The sequence below is a fragment of the Garra rufa genome, chromosome 10 (genome assembly GCF_049309525.1).
Source record: "Garra rufa chromosome 10, GarRuf1.0, whole genome shotgun sequence".
NCBI lineage: Eukaryota > Metazoa > Chordata > Actinopteri > Cypriniformes > Cyprinidae > Garra > Garra rufa.
The window spans coordinates 41,394,533-41,411,149 of NC_133370.1; the positions used below are offsets into that span (position 1 = coordinate 41,394,533).

Genomic DNA, 16,617 nt, shown 5'->3' on the forward strand with positions numbered 1-16,617 from the left:
GTGACTTGTTTAGGACTTGAAGCTTAAAGTTGAGGACTTGCAACTCAACTTGGACTTGCCCGTCTTGACTTGGGACTTGAATGCAAAGACTCGAGACTTACATGTGACTTGCAAAACAATGATTTGGTCCCACCTCTGCTTAGTAATTTTGTGATATTGTGGTTGTCAAGCTTAACGACTCAACTCTGTTACATCAAATAAAGATAGAAAACTATTACTTGTGAAAATGATCTTTGATATTTTAACAATATACATGATTTATAATATATCAATATCATGCATGCCATGTGCTCTCCTGTTATTCACTACATTTAGAGCAAAAAATACAACCCCGTCACACTCAACCCTGTTACTTATTTGATCCTAACAGGGTTGTGAGATGAAGTTATCCAGTAATTTAAATTAATTATTAAATTTGATCAAAAGTCTTATACCACATGCATATGTTGAATGTAGTAATGTCCATGTTAAAGCTGTGCATGTGTATGTGTGTGTGTGTGTGTGTGTGTGTGTGTGTGTGTGTGTGTGTGTGTGTGTGTGTGTGTGTGTGTGTGTGTGTGTGTGTGTGTGTGTGTGTGTGTGCACATGTGTGTCTCAGTGTTAAGTAATTCAATTGCAATTTATATCTGTTGTCTTTCTTGGAAACATTATGAAATACAGTGTTTATAGAAAATCTTACATTAAATTTTTACAACTAACCCCGTTACCCTAGTATCAACCCCATCACACCTACATTTTTATTTATAATTTTTTAAGTCTATGAAAAATTAATTTAATGTTTGTTGAACTCTGAAGTCTGACATTTTCAGAGCAATCATAAGAATACTGATTTTAGTTTAAATTCTGAAGTTAAGCCACTTCTTTGATCAAATATTTTAGGATTTACTATAGCACAAATGTGAGATTTTATGTAACTTTCATATTTGCAAATACTGAATTAGTGTGAGGGACATCTGATTAACAGGAAAATTTTGATTTTATCACAAATAAACTTTAAAATCATATTCAGAGAGCTTCCATAGTGTCCATAACGGGGTTGAAGACTAATAGTGCCCATATCTTCAAATAATGACCAATAATAATAGGGATTTAATGCGTGAGGTGGGAAAATATGTTTTTCTGGAAGTTAAATATGTTATTAATGTTGTGGGGGTGTTCAGAAAAGTAATACATTTTGGTAAAAAAAATCAAAAAATGTGTAAGTCCAAATCGTACCAGTTTTGTGGAATGACTCACATACTACCATTCAAAAATGTGTATGTTTGTATATGTGTGTGTGTATTGTCAAATAAATCATAGCACACATACAGTAGCATAGAGCTCATAAGTTCTGAAAGTAATGAAGCAAACAAAGCTAATGATCTTACCATGAAGCCATCCATCCAGGATCACACTGCAAACTTCTAGATGAGGGTCACATGATACCCGAAGTCCTCTTTCATTGGACACCTCAATTAGGTTCACATCCTTTCGGATAGCCACTTCACGGTTAGTGTATGGTATATGTGCTATGTGGCAATTAATTATCACCTAGAATACAAATTTTGTATTACTCTATTAATAACATCATATGCATTTTTGAAACCAATATTAGACTTCATAATAACACATACCTCTCCATTTGGGTGAATTACAATCTTTGTGTTTTGCATTTGCAACATAAGCGAGCGACGTTTGAACCTGTCAGATTTGAGAGCAATGCTGAAGGTGTGCTGGATGACATCAGCTGCTAGAATGAAGTCACAGGAAGCTGGGAGTTTGAGGAGTTGTCCATCGAATGACACCAAATAGACATCTGCCACTAGAAATGCCTGATCTGGACAGAGGAAATAAAGTACAAAGCGAGATGTGAGGAAATGGACATATGGAGAATATTCACTTAAAAGGTCACCTAAATTAATTTAACTTTGGGGTACAAACAACATTGTTCCCCACTGACTTTCATTATGGACAAAAAATAAAAATAAAAGAGATTCTTTCAAAAATACCTTTCGTCATAGAAGCTTGTAAGGACATGGGGTTGATTAAAAGACGACTGAACTAATTTCTCTAATTGTCTCGTGAACAGAAAAGGCATATGAAGTAGGAAAACCTCAGTGGTCTACATTAACTCAATTAGTGGTCTAGAGCTGAAAAACATGTGTTAGACATGAAGGCCTATGAGGCAGACAGATTCTGAAATACACAAATAACTCACAGTTAACGGGACTGTCCATTATCTTCCTCTTCAGCCGGTAGAGTTCTGCTGTGGGGCTCACAGCGTTCAAGGCCAGTAGAGGCTTCAGGACAAACTCCTCCAGAAGAACTTCAGTCACACCTGCCTCCTTCGCCTTCAGCCAGGGGCCCACAGGAAGTGGCACCCTAAAGATCACCTCACCCTCACTGGAGTGACAGACAGTTGTGGAAAAAAGTTTGCAATTATATTCTGTGCATTTCTGTATGAATCACACAACTGTCAACCCTTTTTAATTGGATATTAAAGTTAGAAACGATTTTATTGTAGTTAATTGTGACCATTTTTCACCTTCCCTCTGGCCCTTACAATAATATGGTTCATTTTGGTTGTTCATGATCTTTTGCATATCTAAACCTTTTCCAGTAGTGACTGTATGATCCATCTTTTCACAGTGACGAGAACTGTGGGATGCAACTATTACAAAAGTTTTAAACTTTCGCTGATGCTCAAGAAGGAAACACAATGCACAAAGATTTAGGGTGTGGAACGTTTTTAATAATAATAAATTGTACTTTTTTTCTTCTCGGAAAAACATTCTGTGGCTAAATAAGAAAAAGCCACACATTTTTATTCTGTTCAAAAGTTTTCACCCCCAGTTCTCAATGCATATACAACCAGGGCTGCCAGGTCCCAGAAAAATTCCCAGCCCAAAGCTTACTCAAAACCTGCTTTATTCCATTAATGCACTTTAAAATAAAATTTTTTATTTGATTTATTCTATGTTTTTGACTTTAACTAGCCTTGTTTAGGCTATAGGTAGTATGTGCATTTTTAATAATTAAATCTGTATTTTATTTTATTATATTATTGTTTTTTTCTTTTCCTCTTTTTCAATTTAATGTTCAATACTTTTCATGATAAATTTTTAAATTAGGGCTGGGCGATATGGCCAGAAATATTATGACTTTTTTTTTTTCCATATCATCATACTATATCAATATTTATCAAAATATTTATTTACCATCAATATAATGGCAGGAAATGCTTTCCACGTGTTTGTTAGATCCTGAGATCCTGAGCCTTTTAATTGTTATTTTTCCCTAAAATCTGTTTTCCATTTTTTATTTTGTTTTTTTATAATTTAATACAAATTTATCATCAAAAATCGTGTCAAATTAAATGGATAAATAAAACTTAAACCATTTTTAACAATTAATGGTTTAAAAAAACATAAGATGCTGCAAGGCAAAACCTTGTGTTTGACATAAAAACATGGATGAAAAAATATCTTGGTTGAATGACATTCCTTACAAATTACATTAATAGTATTACTTTGAGATTCAATATGTTTCTGTTAAAATTTCTTCCTGTTTGCCGTTACGAATTTCAAATGAAACGGTGACTTGCATGCTCATGTCCTCTTTTAGGGAGACGCAGACGCTGAAATCACTGTAAGCTTCACATGTGTTTGAGTTTGTGTAGTAGATGCATATGCAGACTTACAAGTCCCACCCACATTTCGAATCTGATTGGCTGATAAGAGAACAATTAGGTATTAGTATTAAGCTATTAGTACTAAGAGTAATATTAGGGCGATATCAGAACTACAACAGCCGTTTCACAGTTTACAATTATAGCACTCCGCCTGCGGTACTTCTTACAGCAAGTGTCATTTTGGACGCCCAAATACACTGTAATTTTATAAATAAAAGTTTTTGTGTCATGGAATGTAGATTTAAAAGGCTTTAGGTGAGAATGTTCTTATTTGTAGTTCAAATTTGCAGTTTGTTAAGAAAGACAACATCTATTTGTTGTATATGTGTGTCGCCGTTTTCAGACATGCAGGCTCCAGATCATCAGCGTCTGTTCAGCGCTTATGAATCCGCCCGAGAGCAGTCTCGCCTCAGCCAGATCTTCTGGAATTTACAGCTGGCTCTGATGTCTCTAAGCATGAGGCATAATTTGTTTTGGGTAGCTCTAATGGTCTCAACAGACTTTTGTCTTTTTAAACTATTATTTGAATCAAGAGAAGATAGTTCTGGCAAAATCTAATTATGTTTATGGAAATTTAATGTTGTATGTCAGAGCCCTGCTTGTGTACGTTTGACTGAATTGCCTAGCAACTTTTATGATGGCTGTTAATAATATTTTATATAAAAATAGTAGTATTTAATACTTTATTTTACATAGATAATAGTAGTATTAGTATTGAGAAAAGGTGTTTGTGTTCGTGATGGTGATTTTAGTTACATTGTTCCACCATTAGATGGCGAAAAGAGATTGTTTTTAACAGTCAGCAGTAAAGACTTTCATCCTGAAAAATAAACATGGTTAGAAACTGAAGTTATTTTTAGTTTCAACAACAGCTTGATGCAGCTATCAAATGCACTGAGCAGTGCTGTCTTCAGAAATCAGACTTAACAGGTGAAAGGACAATAACATAATGACCAAGGTGAGATTTGTGAAAAAAAGCAAAGTGGGGGATACTTTCCCTCTCCAGGGTATCCCCGCCGGGGATAAAAAATAATTCAGCAGAGGCAGGGATGCATAGACCAGAGGGGCAGAAATCCCACCCATCTCCCTGGAAAATTGCACCCTTGTTACGACAAAGATAACGCCTTCCGCCGCGGACATTTATAGATGCAGGAAATCACAGTCGCTCAGTTCATCTCTCTCTTACAATACTTTACCACACACAATACAGTGAGCTTTTAATACAGTAATACAATAAGATTTCAATAAAGCAACTCAACATTCCTTCATTGCTAGTTCAAAAGTGACGTTTAAAGATTTGAATCCATGGCGGAAGGATAGAGTTCTGCACGAAAGAGGGTTTTAAAGACTGTTGTTGTTTCTTATGTACTGACACACTTGTGCTGTCGAACTGTTGTATAAACGCTATATTACACACGTAGACGTGAGATATGGCTTTATATTGGCACGCTGTGAATACCTAACACCGTGTCTACACCGGACGCGACACTTGTCGCGCCGCGTCAGCTAAAGTCTGTCTACACTTGACGCGACAAAGTGACCGTTGCAAATCATTTAAACTTTGTGTGAGCACGTCATAAATAGAACGCGGCAGCAGATTACTGTGGGGGATTTGCCGTGTCGCGCCGCGCCGCATCCAGTGTAGACAGCATAATAGGTTCTATTGTATTTTGTCGCGTCGTGTCCGGTGTAGACACGGTGTGAGGCACTCTGCCTGCGGCCGTGCCGATATACAGCTATATCTCACGTCTACTCATGTGATATTGCTCATATTTACTGTATATAGGTATATGACCCTGGACCACAAAACCAGTTTTAAGTAGCACGGGTATATTTTTAGCAATAGCCAAAAATGCATTGTATGGGTCAAAATTATCAATTTTTCTTTAATGCCAACAATTATTAGGGTATTAAGAGGAGACACTGCAGGCAAAATGTTGTTTTTTCATGCACCTATCAAGTTTGAGATTTTGGAATTTTTGGTTTTTCATAAAATGTTTTTTAGACTAGTGTAAAGAAAACATCCAAAAAATACTGTTAAGTGTTTCTTTTATAGCACTTTATCTATTTGTGTCAACAGATTTCAAGTGCAGTGTATATTTTTAAAGGCCATTTTCTCAAAAAAAAAAAAAAAAGTTTAAAAAAGTAAATCTCCACTTCAGCAACACTTACATACACTAAACTTTAAATTTGTATTCCTGTCTATATCCTGAAGGTTTTTACAGAGGATTTGTTCATATATAATTAGCTTGATTTTATACAACATTTTAGTTTTTTCTGAATTATGTTGTGACGAAATGAGATACCCAAAATTCCCGCCGTAAAAACTTTTGACTCTAATATGTCAAAAATATTAAACAAGAAATTTGAAACTGGCTTCATCCAGTGTTTAGATTTTTGTACTAGAAATGTGTGCAAATTAGCGCATATTTCATTAAATAATGCCTCGTTTGCAAATTTAAACCTAACATTTTAGAAAACTTGTAATACAAAATATGTTTGCAATTAATAAAGTAATCAATCAGCTGGGTAAGTTAGGTGATAACTATTAGTTACTGTTTTGCCCTATTCACCTGCAGTGTCTCGCCTAAGTAAAGATCATGTCCCATAAAGATATTTTAGTAAATTTTCTCTGTAAATATATCAATACATAAATTTTAATTTGAAATATGCATTGCTAAGAACTTCATTTGGACAACTGGCGATTTTCTCAGTATTTTTTGCACTCTCAGATTCAAATAGTTGTATCTCGGCAAGATATTGTCATATCCTAGCAAAACATAAATCAATAGAAAGCTTTTATTCAGACTTAGATTTATTCAGATTTAGATTTTAGATTTATTCAGCTTTCAGTTGATGTATCTCAATTTTAAAAAATGTACCCTTAAGACTGGTTTTGTGGTCCAGGGTCACACACACACACACACACACACACACACACACACACACACACACACACATACATATTAGTGGTGGGCATAGATTAATTTTTTTAATCTAGATTAATCTAGATTAAATCTTGAAATTAATCTAGATTAATCTAGATTAAAATGGCTAATTTGAATTCTGATGAAGGCATTCAGAATATGTGTGCTACCCAAATAATGACTAAAATTAAGTCTTTGAGAACGGGTTTCTCAAGCCAGGTGGCGCATTAGACCAGGGGCTCATCTCCTGTTTCCAAAATGCATTACAAACTGCTTGACAATTGCATTTACAACACAATTAACTATACAAACTTGTGTAACCAAGTACTTCTGCGCAAAAGGCTGTACGACGTGCGCGTTCCCGTAAAATACACAGGCGCGCGGGTATGGATAGCCTATCTGCGTGCATAGTCTTCCAATAAACTGCGTTGCTTTTAGAAGCGTCAATTCAGTTGTTGCATATAGTTTAATGTCTTTATTTCGGGATTATCAAAGTAAATTATAACTCAAACTTGAGATTTTACTGGGGCACAGCAGATTTTCACTGGGGCACGTGCCCCAGTAAAAAGGGTCTAGCAACGCACGCACCTGCCCTGAAGCGGCTTCATAACTGCATCCATATTTGCACGTCTTATTTGATGTGGTCATTTCACAGAAGTTGAAGACTTGTTCTCGCCTCCTACAGTGCAATTCAACTAGATATACGTCATCCGCGCTAAAATATCAAGGTGAAAGTCATCATAGCTTGCGTAGTTTAGACCCAGCTCCCAACCCAACTTTGAGAATAGATTAACGGCGATATTTTTTTTATCGCGCGATATGAGTCTCACGTTAACGCAGCACGTTAACGCCGATAACGGCCCACCACTAATACATATATATATATATATATATACACACACACACACACACACACACACACACATATACATATATATATATATATATTTATAAAACAGTTAGTTCCATTCCTCAATTCTGATTGGTCAGCAGCTGTGTCGTATTCATGATACGGCACGGCTATGGCCGCTTCACTCAACGGTTTTGTGTATCATTGAACCTCCTTAGCAACCACCCTTAGCAACGTAAACAAAGCTTTAGCTTCGCGCCGTGCCTAACAACGCCCTTCAGCCGTGATTTATTCACGATACAGCACGGCCTCTCGTACATTTTTTTTATCTAGATTAATCTCACTGTAATCTTGGAATTAATCTAGATTAAAATGGCTAATATGAATTCTGCCGAAGGCATTCAGAATATGTGTGCTACCCAAATAATGACTAAAAGTACATCTTTGAGAATGGGTTTCTCAAGCCAGGTGGCGCATTAGACCAGGGGCTCATCTCCTGTTTCCAAAATGCATCACAAACTGCTTGACAATTGCATTTACAACACAATTAACTATACAAACTTGTGTGACCAACTATTCCTACACTGCATGTACTTCTGCGTAAAAGGCTGCGCGACATGTGCGTTGCAGTTAAATACACAGACGCGCACGGGCATGGATATCTGCGTGCACAGATTTCGGTTAAACTGCATTGCTTTTAGAAGCGTCAATTCAGTTGTTGCATAAGATTAATGTCTTTATTTCGGGATTATCAAAGTAAATTATAACTCACGCGCGTGCCCCAGTAAAAAGGGTCTAGCAACGCCCCTGCCCTGAAGCAAACCCGGCGGCTTCATAGCTGCATCCATGTTAGCACGTCTCGTTTGATGTGGTAATTTCACAGTAGGCATACACACAGGTTCGAAGACTCGTTCTCGCCCCCTACAGTGCAATTCGGCTAGGTATACAACCGCGCTAAAATATCAAGGTGAAAGTCATCATAGCTTGCGTAGTATAGACCCAGCTCCCAACCCAACTTTGAGAATAGATTAACAGCGATATTTTTTTTAGGGCTGCACGATAGATCGTTTTAGCATCGTCATCGCGATGTACGCATGCGCGATAGTCACATCGTGGCAGTCACGATGCAGGGCAAAAAAAAATGTATGTGTGTCTGATTTAAAAATGTACTTTCTATATTTCTAAACTTTCTATTCACGGATCTATATTTGTCTAAAATAAAGTAATTAACTCATGTTTAAAGGTTCTTTAAAAACTACAATGTACACGTTGCTTCACCTACTTCATGCATGCAGTCTCTGCGTGCGCATGACGAAATGAGCGCGGACGGGAGAAAAGCGCCGAAATGGAAGATTTGGTCACAAAAAGAAACGCAACGTCGGTCATATGGAAGTATTTTGGATACAAAAAGGATGCTGCTGACCAAAAACAGGTGCTTTGTCGGGAGTGCCTGGCAGTTGTTGCCACAACTCGCGGAAACACTACGAATTTAAGGGACCGTTCACATGTCGCGCCTAAAAGCACTAGGCGCGCCGCTTTCTCCTTCTTTCCAAAGCGCTCTGTAACTTGAGCTCCAGTGGCGTCTGCCGTTGCTAAGCAACCATGACCCACGCTCTCCTAAAGACGCGGAAGTTTCAGCAAAGATAAATAAACAAAGATAAATGGATTTCCAAAACTAAAAATTGCTTGCAGTAGCTCTGCTGCTAAAAAAATGTTATCCCTGTAACAGCTATGATCAGCTAGCTGTTCTTCCACCTTGGCTAAGCTTTTAATGTTTTTCGTGAAAGGAAGAAGCTGATTTCCCTTTCATCAGGGTAAAAGTAACATTCATTATTAATTTCATATTAGAGCCTTGATTTGCCTGAATTGACAGTGAATAAGGTGAGTCAAACTGTATATGAAACTACCCAAAATAAGCTTTAAAAAGTATTTTATTTCAGGGTTTTGATTATACTGTACTTTTACATTTTTTTATTCTTTGAAAATGCTTACAAAATTACCCCAATTATTCTTGAATTATTATTTGATTTTTAAGCAGTTCAAAACAACCTGATGAACATAAATTAATTTGTACACATCGCAATATATATCGCAAGAAAAAAATATATTGCAATGTAATTTTTTCCCAATATCGTGCAGCCCTAATTTTTATATATATAATATATATATATATATATATTGTGACCTTGGACCACAAAACCAGTCATAAGGTTAAATTTTAAAACCAACTATTCCTACAACTATTCCTATTTTCTTGTGAGATACAACTATTTGAATATCTGGAATCTGAGGGTGCAAAAAAATTAAAATACTGAGATAATCACCTTTAAAGTTGTCCAAATTAAGTTCTTAACAATGCATATTACTAATCAAAAATTACATTTTGACATATTTATAGGAGGAATTTTACAAAAAAATCTTCATGGAACATGATCTTTACTTAATTTCCTAATGATTTTTGGCATAAAAGAAAAATCAATAATTTTGACCCATACAATGTATTTTTGGCTATTGCTACAAATATACCCCAGCGACTTAAGACTTAAGTGGTCCAGGGTCACATATAAGCTGTAGGTTAAATTTGTAGAAACACTATTAATAAAACTAAACAGAACCAAACAGAACAGGCATACATACACACTTCTAAACACACCGCTTTAACACAGATTAAATGCTCCAAATGTATATAGTGTTTTTAAAATGGATTGCAATATTTGAAACATTTTTTGCAAAACAATGTGTTTTGGAATATGTATGTGTGCTAAAGGCCACTAAACTGTATGATTTATCTGAACTACCAAACTAGTTTCGATTACCACAAACACCCACACACCCAAAACAGACATTTCTTGTACAGAAAAAATAAAATGATACAGGTTTGGAACAACATGAGGATGAGTAAATAATGTCAGAATCTTTCATTTTATGTGGTGGAGGGGTGTTGTATGGTCCAGTTGTTTCGGCTGATGTGTATGGGATGCTTCTTGAACAGTCTGTTCCAGATCACACCGCAGCATTTAAATCAAATTGAGCTCAGAACTTTGACCATTTGGCCATTCTAATTTACGCATTTTGTGGATTCTGTTGTTGATTTACTTCTGTGTTTTGGACTGTGGTCATACCGCATGAGTTTTAGATCACGGCTTGACAATCTGTTGTACAACTTAAAATTCATTGGTCCCTCAATGACTATAGCAGTCCAGACCCTCAGGCATCAGATCAGCTCCACATCCCCTCTCCAGACATATGCTTCACAGTTGGGGATGAGGTTTTAGTGTTGGTATGCTCTGTTTTTAACATCCCACTGTGTATATTTAGTAAACAGATTAACTTCGCCCCACTTGCCCACAGTATATGCTTCAGTAGTGCTTAATCAAAAATCAAAAAAAAAAAATTAAACTCTCTTTCTATGAGGGGCTTTCACATCGTAGTTCTAAGAAATCAGTTCTAGGAACTAGCCAGCATAGTGGTTCCTAGACAACCAATTATTCCCCTTGGGCCTCTTTCCTGCTTGCATTCGCACCGGCAGCAGGAACTCTGAAACAATGTCCAGTGAATGGAGGATGCTGCGATTTGAGCTGTTGTGTGTCGTGGGTTTTGTGATAACGGCGATGGAATGTAAACGCCAAATTTACCAGACTGAAAGAGGATGCAAATCTGACTAAATCTTAAAAAAAAAAAACTGCAGTGTTACATATTATTAAGGCTGAGAAAATAACACAATGCTGCAAACAACAGGTAGCTAAATTTACTGATAAAATATGCATTATTATTTCATTTTTATACCATTAATAATTATTTATTCATACTTTTGTGAAAAAAATAATAAATCTGAAATGTAATATGCAGAATAGCAATGCAATATGTGAAATGGAAGTGCATTTCTCAAAATGTATTTCTTACATTTTCTCATACATATGTGCAAAATTTAGTGCAAAATGAAAATTCAATTCTATAATTTTAATTTACCATTTCCTACACTAGTTTTAAAATGCAAATCAAAAATGTATTTTAACACTTTATAGGTTGCAAAAATAAAATGAAAACATATTACCCAAATTGATTCAAAATGTTTAACATGTCTAAGCTAAAACTGTAGCAAAATTATCATTTAAATGCTGTTTTTGGGACTGCATTTTTATTATAATACCACATGATAATTGTATTTCACAATGCATTCTGAGTCAAAGGTACAGCAAAAGGGTAGTGAAATGGTGATTTAAATTTCTTACATTTTTCTTAACTGCACCCTTGTGGTCTTTATTATTATTTCAATATCATTATGCCTCAGTTAGCTGTATAAATTAAGAGTTGTTGTTTTTTTTATGTACAGATGGGTTGCTGCTGTGTATTTATGTTGTTTTGTAAATGCATTGTCTGCTGGTTTATTTAGCTACTTTTCAGTACACACATTAAGTATGCCACTTAGTACTGTAAGACTTTAAATGTTAAAGTGCAACGCAATGTTAAAATGGTCAGCAACACAGCTACAACAAATAAAATTGATAATGGGTGTGCTAGATTTATAGTGTGTGAACAATCAAGCATTGACAATAATCAGTCGTATTGGCCATACCGAGGGGTCCCCAAATAAAATTTTGCTTAGGGACCCATAAAGGCTTGAATATGGTAAGTGTTTGGGGACTCACACCACATATTTTTTTCAAAACCTGAACTGTGTCACGATCTCTATTTGTTTAGTTTCTTTGCCTTTTGGTTTCACTTGTTCATATTTTGCCTGTGCTTTTAGTCAAACGTTTTTCAAGCTATTTTGTAGGGGTTTTTCTCCAAAGAAATAACAATAAAAGATTATGCCAAATTACCTAATGTTTTCTTTTTAAAAATGTCTTCCTTTGATTCACTTCAGAAAATAATTTATTTAAAATAAATTATTTACATTTCAGAAATTGTGAACATGCTCATTTTAGAAGAGGTGCATTCAAGTCATATTTATGAATTAAATATTATAAATAAATAGATATGACCAAAAAATAATTGACCCAATGACCCAAAGTTTAATAAAGAAATATATAAATTAATAAAATCTTATAACTCCTAGGCCATTTTTCTAACAAATAAAAAAAAAACTTTTATAGTTATGACCAGTTCTGTTTTAAAATAGTTTATGAAGAAAATGGAACAATTTTACAATTAAAAAATCCTAACTAATCTTTTTGTATATTGTATATTTTATCTATTATATAACAAACAACTAAAATCTCATGGGGCCTTTTAATATTGCTTTTTATAATGAAGGGCTTTGGTTGAGAATGACTGTGGTCAAAGAGCTGTGTGTGTGTGTGTGTGTGTGTGTGTGTGTGTGTGTGTGTGTGTGTGTGTGTGTGTGTGTGTGTGTGTGTGTGTGTGTGTGTGTGTGTGTGTGTGTGTGTACCTGGTATTCATCACGTTGTGGGGACCAAATGTCCCCACAAGGATAGGAATACCAGTAGATTTTGACCTTGTGGGGACATTTCTCAGGTCCCCATGAGGAAACAGGCTTATAAATAATGCACAATAAGGTTTTTTGATGAAGTAAAAGTATGCACAATCTCCTGTGAGGGCTAGATTTAGGTATAGGGTAGGTGTAGGCCGATAGAAAGTACGGTTTGTACAGTATAAAAACCATTACGCCTATGGAATGTCCCCATAAAACATGTAAACCCAACATGTGTTTGTGTGTGTGTGTGTGTGTGTGTGTGTGTTTACTTTATACTTTAATTTGATAGTCCCAGATATTCTCCTTGACTATAAATAACTTTGAAAGTACATGTCAACTTATTCTATCCTAACCTAACAGTCTACTAAAACTCTACTAATACTTTAAAGGGGCTATATGCAACTTTCTGAAATTTAAACTCGCGACTGACACCTGTGGCCAAAAAACAAAACTGCTCTTCCTTTCTGCTCGCTCTCGCAGCGGTCGTACGTGCACACTTCACAAGTCATCCGCTGCAAAGATGTCAACATTATGTTTACAGAGGTAAGAACAGTCAAATACATATATTGTAGGCTAATTGCTGACTAGCGGTGGTGGCAGAGTCATCTGAAACGTTTAACATGAACGCGCTTGACGTCACATCCGCAGACAGCGCGCGAAAAATCCGACCCGACAGAAAATAGGAAAAATAGGATACAGGCTTATAGGTACACCCACTGTGAGCTGACATGGTGTCAGTATGCTCATCAGGAGATGTTTGAGTCATAAATGGTCAAATAAAAAGGCTATTGTTACGTTTATTTTTGGGAAAAAGTTACATATAGCCCCTTTAATAAGAGTTAGTTAAGAGGAAGCCTAGATATTGTATGGCATAATATAACATATGATGTCTCTTACTGAAATATGTTGAAGAAAACCCATGAAAGATTTAAGTTATTGAAAAAATAGATATCATTTTATATGGCTAAAGTGGAGAGAACAAAGACGCTTCGGAAGTTTTATTCGTCCACAGGCATCTTCCGATTGTTCTCTTCTTATCGCTAGGAAAAGCAGTGAAGACTTATATCCCTTCTCTTGTTGCCCTTCAACTGAAAATTACAACCAAAAAACGTACAATAGCAACAGGTAGCGCCATTAGCTCACTGAGAACAGGCATTTCACGTCATCGAAATAATGGCAAAATATGTATAATGTTGATTTTTAAAATAACGTAAATCTTTCATGGGTTTTCTACTACATATTTCAGTAAGAGACATCATTTACGATATATTAAGACATACAGTACAAGCCTTAATACCTTGGGTTCCCTTTAACATGTAGTTGCAAAGATACTTGTCTAAACATGACCATCAAAATACATTTTGTTAAATGTTTTTTAAGGGTTACTTCATGTCGTTCCAGACCCGTAAAAGCTTCGGAACACAATTTAAGATATTTTGGATGAAAACTGGGAGCTTTGTGACTGTCCCATTGACTGCCAAGTAAATAACACTGTCAGGACCCAGATAGGAATAAAATAGTCCATTTGCCATCAGTGGTTCAATCACAATTTTATGAAGGTACAAGAATCATTTTTGTATGCAAAGAAAACAAAAATAACGAAAAAGTAGCACCATCTCTGTTTGTGTCCAGGGGATACTCTCCAAAATGGCGCTATGGTGACATGGAGGAGACGAATTGTTGAATAAAGTTATTATTTTTGTTTTGTTTGTGTACAAAAAGTATCCTTGTGGCTTCGTAAAATTATGGTTGAACCACTGATGGCATATGGACTATTTTGACCATGTCTTTCATACTTTTCTGGGCCCTGACAGTGTTATTTACTTGCGGGTCAATGGGACAGCCACAAAGCTCCCGGTTGTGTTCAGAAGACAAGCAAAGCTTTTACGGGTTTGGAAGAACATGGGGGTAAGTGAAAAAATGACAAAATTTTAATTTTGGGGTGGTTAAACGAACTTCAAGAAGCTAATTGTATACACAGTCACACAGACATACCCAAGGGGACGACATACTGGCACCCCAAACAGAGGGTGAAACACACCAGCCAAGTTCAGTGAACAACAGTAAGCAACACCTGTGGTGTTCAGATACAACAAACAGTGATGGGCCATGTTTCTGGCAGATTTACTACGCACCTTTTGGAGAACTTGTACATTAGTGCAAGCTGTCTTCTGACACCCACTAACATGGCAGCCGATCGGGCCTCCATCCACTGAAAGGTCTGCTGGCCCACCTAAAAACATGACATGCATACTCTTATTAATTGTATGCCACTCGATCAGGAGTCCAAGAGTACGTTTACATGACTATGATGTACTAAAACTGGAAAACTACTAAAACACTGTGTTATGCATGCCAGGCCAGTAGTTGGCGATGTCGCTTTGTAAAGAAACTTGCTCATGCCTATAGACTGAATATGTAATATTGCTATTACAAATTAGCATTTTGTAGTTTACACTTGTAGTGTTTTCAAAAACTTGGCATGTTTGCAGAAGTTTACAGCCCCCCAAAATGCATTGTTTGGCAATGAACGTATAAAAAGTTTTCAGTTTTTAGCTGAAATTGGTGTCATGTAAACACCCCTTATAACGGCAGGAAAACAGATAAATGCATCTTTCTTGCCATGTCCAGTGCAAAGATGGCAACATGCAACACGGTCAGCGACGGCGCCCTCAGGTGAGGATCGTGAAGTATTGCAGGCAAAAGCTCCGTCAGCTCTCTGGTCCACAGCTGTACTCCTTGCTGCCAAGCAGTGTCCAAACGCACCCCTGTCACATCGTGATACGCTCCAGCTAAAGTGGCCAGGGGTTCTGGGAGAAATTAAACCTACAATAACACTAATACACACTGACAGGCATTTTTAAAGTGAAAGGTGATGATAGGAAACCACAGTTGTTCTGGTGCATATTTGCGACTGATTTACAGCGCTGTCAAGATTCAATCATTCAATGATCAATCATTGATAATGTGACCTCACGTTTCAAGAGATAATCATTTAAACATGCGCTCATGTTTTAGAAAATAAAAGTATGTGTTTTCTATCATTCACTTAGTGCAGATCAAAGGAAATTGAGCTGTGATTGTAAATAAAATCACCAGGGTGAATTACTAGTAACATATAAAACTTGATAGGGCAAACTCACTCCTGAGCTCTTGCTGGATCTGTTGAGATATGAGATGCAGGACATGGAGCGTGTGCGGTAGGCTCTGTGTGAGCGCATGTCGGAGCGGGCCGGTGGTCCACGCTTTCCACAGAGTTCCTGCTCTCTGAAGCAGCAGAGTCTCGGCTTGTTGGGTCAGAGACAGTGGCCCCTCACTCAGCTCCAGAAGGAACATACTGTCCCCTGCCTAGAAGACAGACAGCATCAGTCTGAAATATGATACTTGATTAACATGATATTTGATATAGCATCCTTTTTGTAGATGGAAATATTTTTTTAAGGCAATTAAGACTTGCGGCATTTTTACAGCAACATTAAGGCGCGGTCACACTGCACTTTTCGTTCCATTGACTTCCATTCATACGCATGCGAATGCGTTAGACCGGAAACGCAAGCCCATGCGAAATATTTTCGCATTCCGCTGAGTTTGAAAGTTCAAACTTGGTGAACTCTGACCAACGAATTCGCATCACATGACTCTGTGTGACCAACAGGAGATCGATACATCAAAGCATTACCTCTAGCTGAATGAAAAGAACCTTAAATTTAAACATTTAAAAGTGCAGGACTGC

General features: G+C 36.6%; 1 protein-coding gene across 1 annotated transcript in view; it reads right to left on the reverse strand.

Moving 5' to 3' along the window:
- LOC141344897 (uncharacterized) overlaps positions 1 to 16,617 on the reverse strand; it is a 91,300-nt gene that overhangs the window by 16,309 nt on the left and 58,374 nt on the right. Inside the window, exons 54-59 of the mRNA XM_073849791.1 lie at positions 16,028 to 16,232; positions 15,507 to 15,694; positions 15,020 to 15,117; positions 2,198 to 2,382; positions 1,614 to 1,816; positions 1,368 to 1,530 (exon numbers count right to left, since the gene is read on the reverse strand). Coding sequence (XP_073705892.1) covers positions 1,368 to 1,530; positions 1,614 to 1,816; positions 2,198 to 2,382; positions 15,020 to 15,117; positions 15,507 to 15,694; positions 16,028 to 16,232 — 1,042 coding nt within the window. The remainder of the gene's footprint in view (positions 1 to 1,367; positions 1,531 to 1,613; positions 1,817 to 2,197; positions 2,383 to 15,019; positions 15,118 to 15,506; positions 15,695 to 16,027; positions 16,233 to 16,617) is intronic.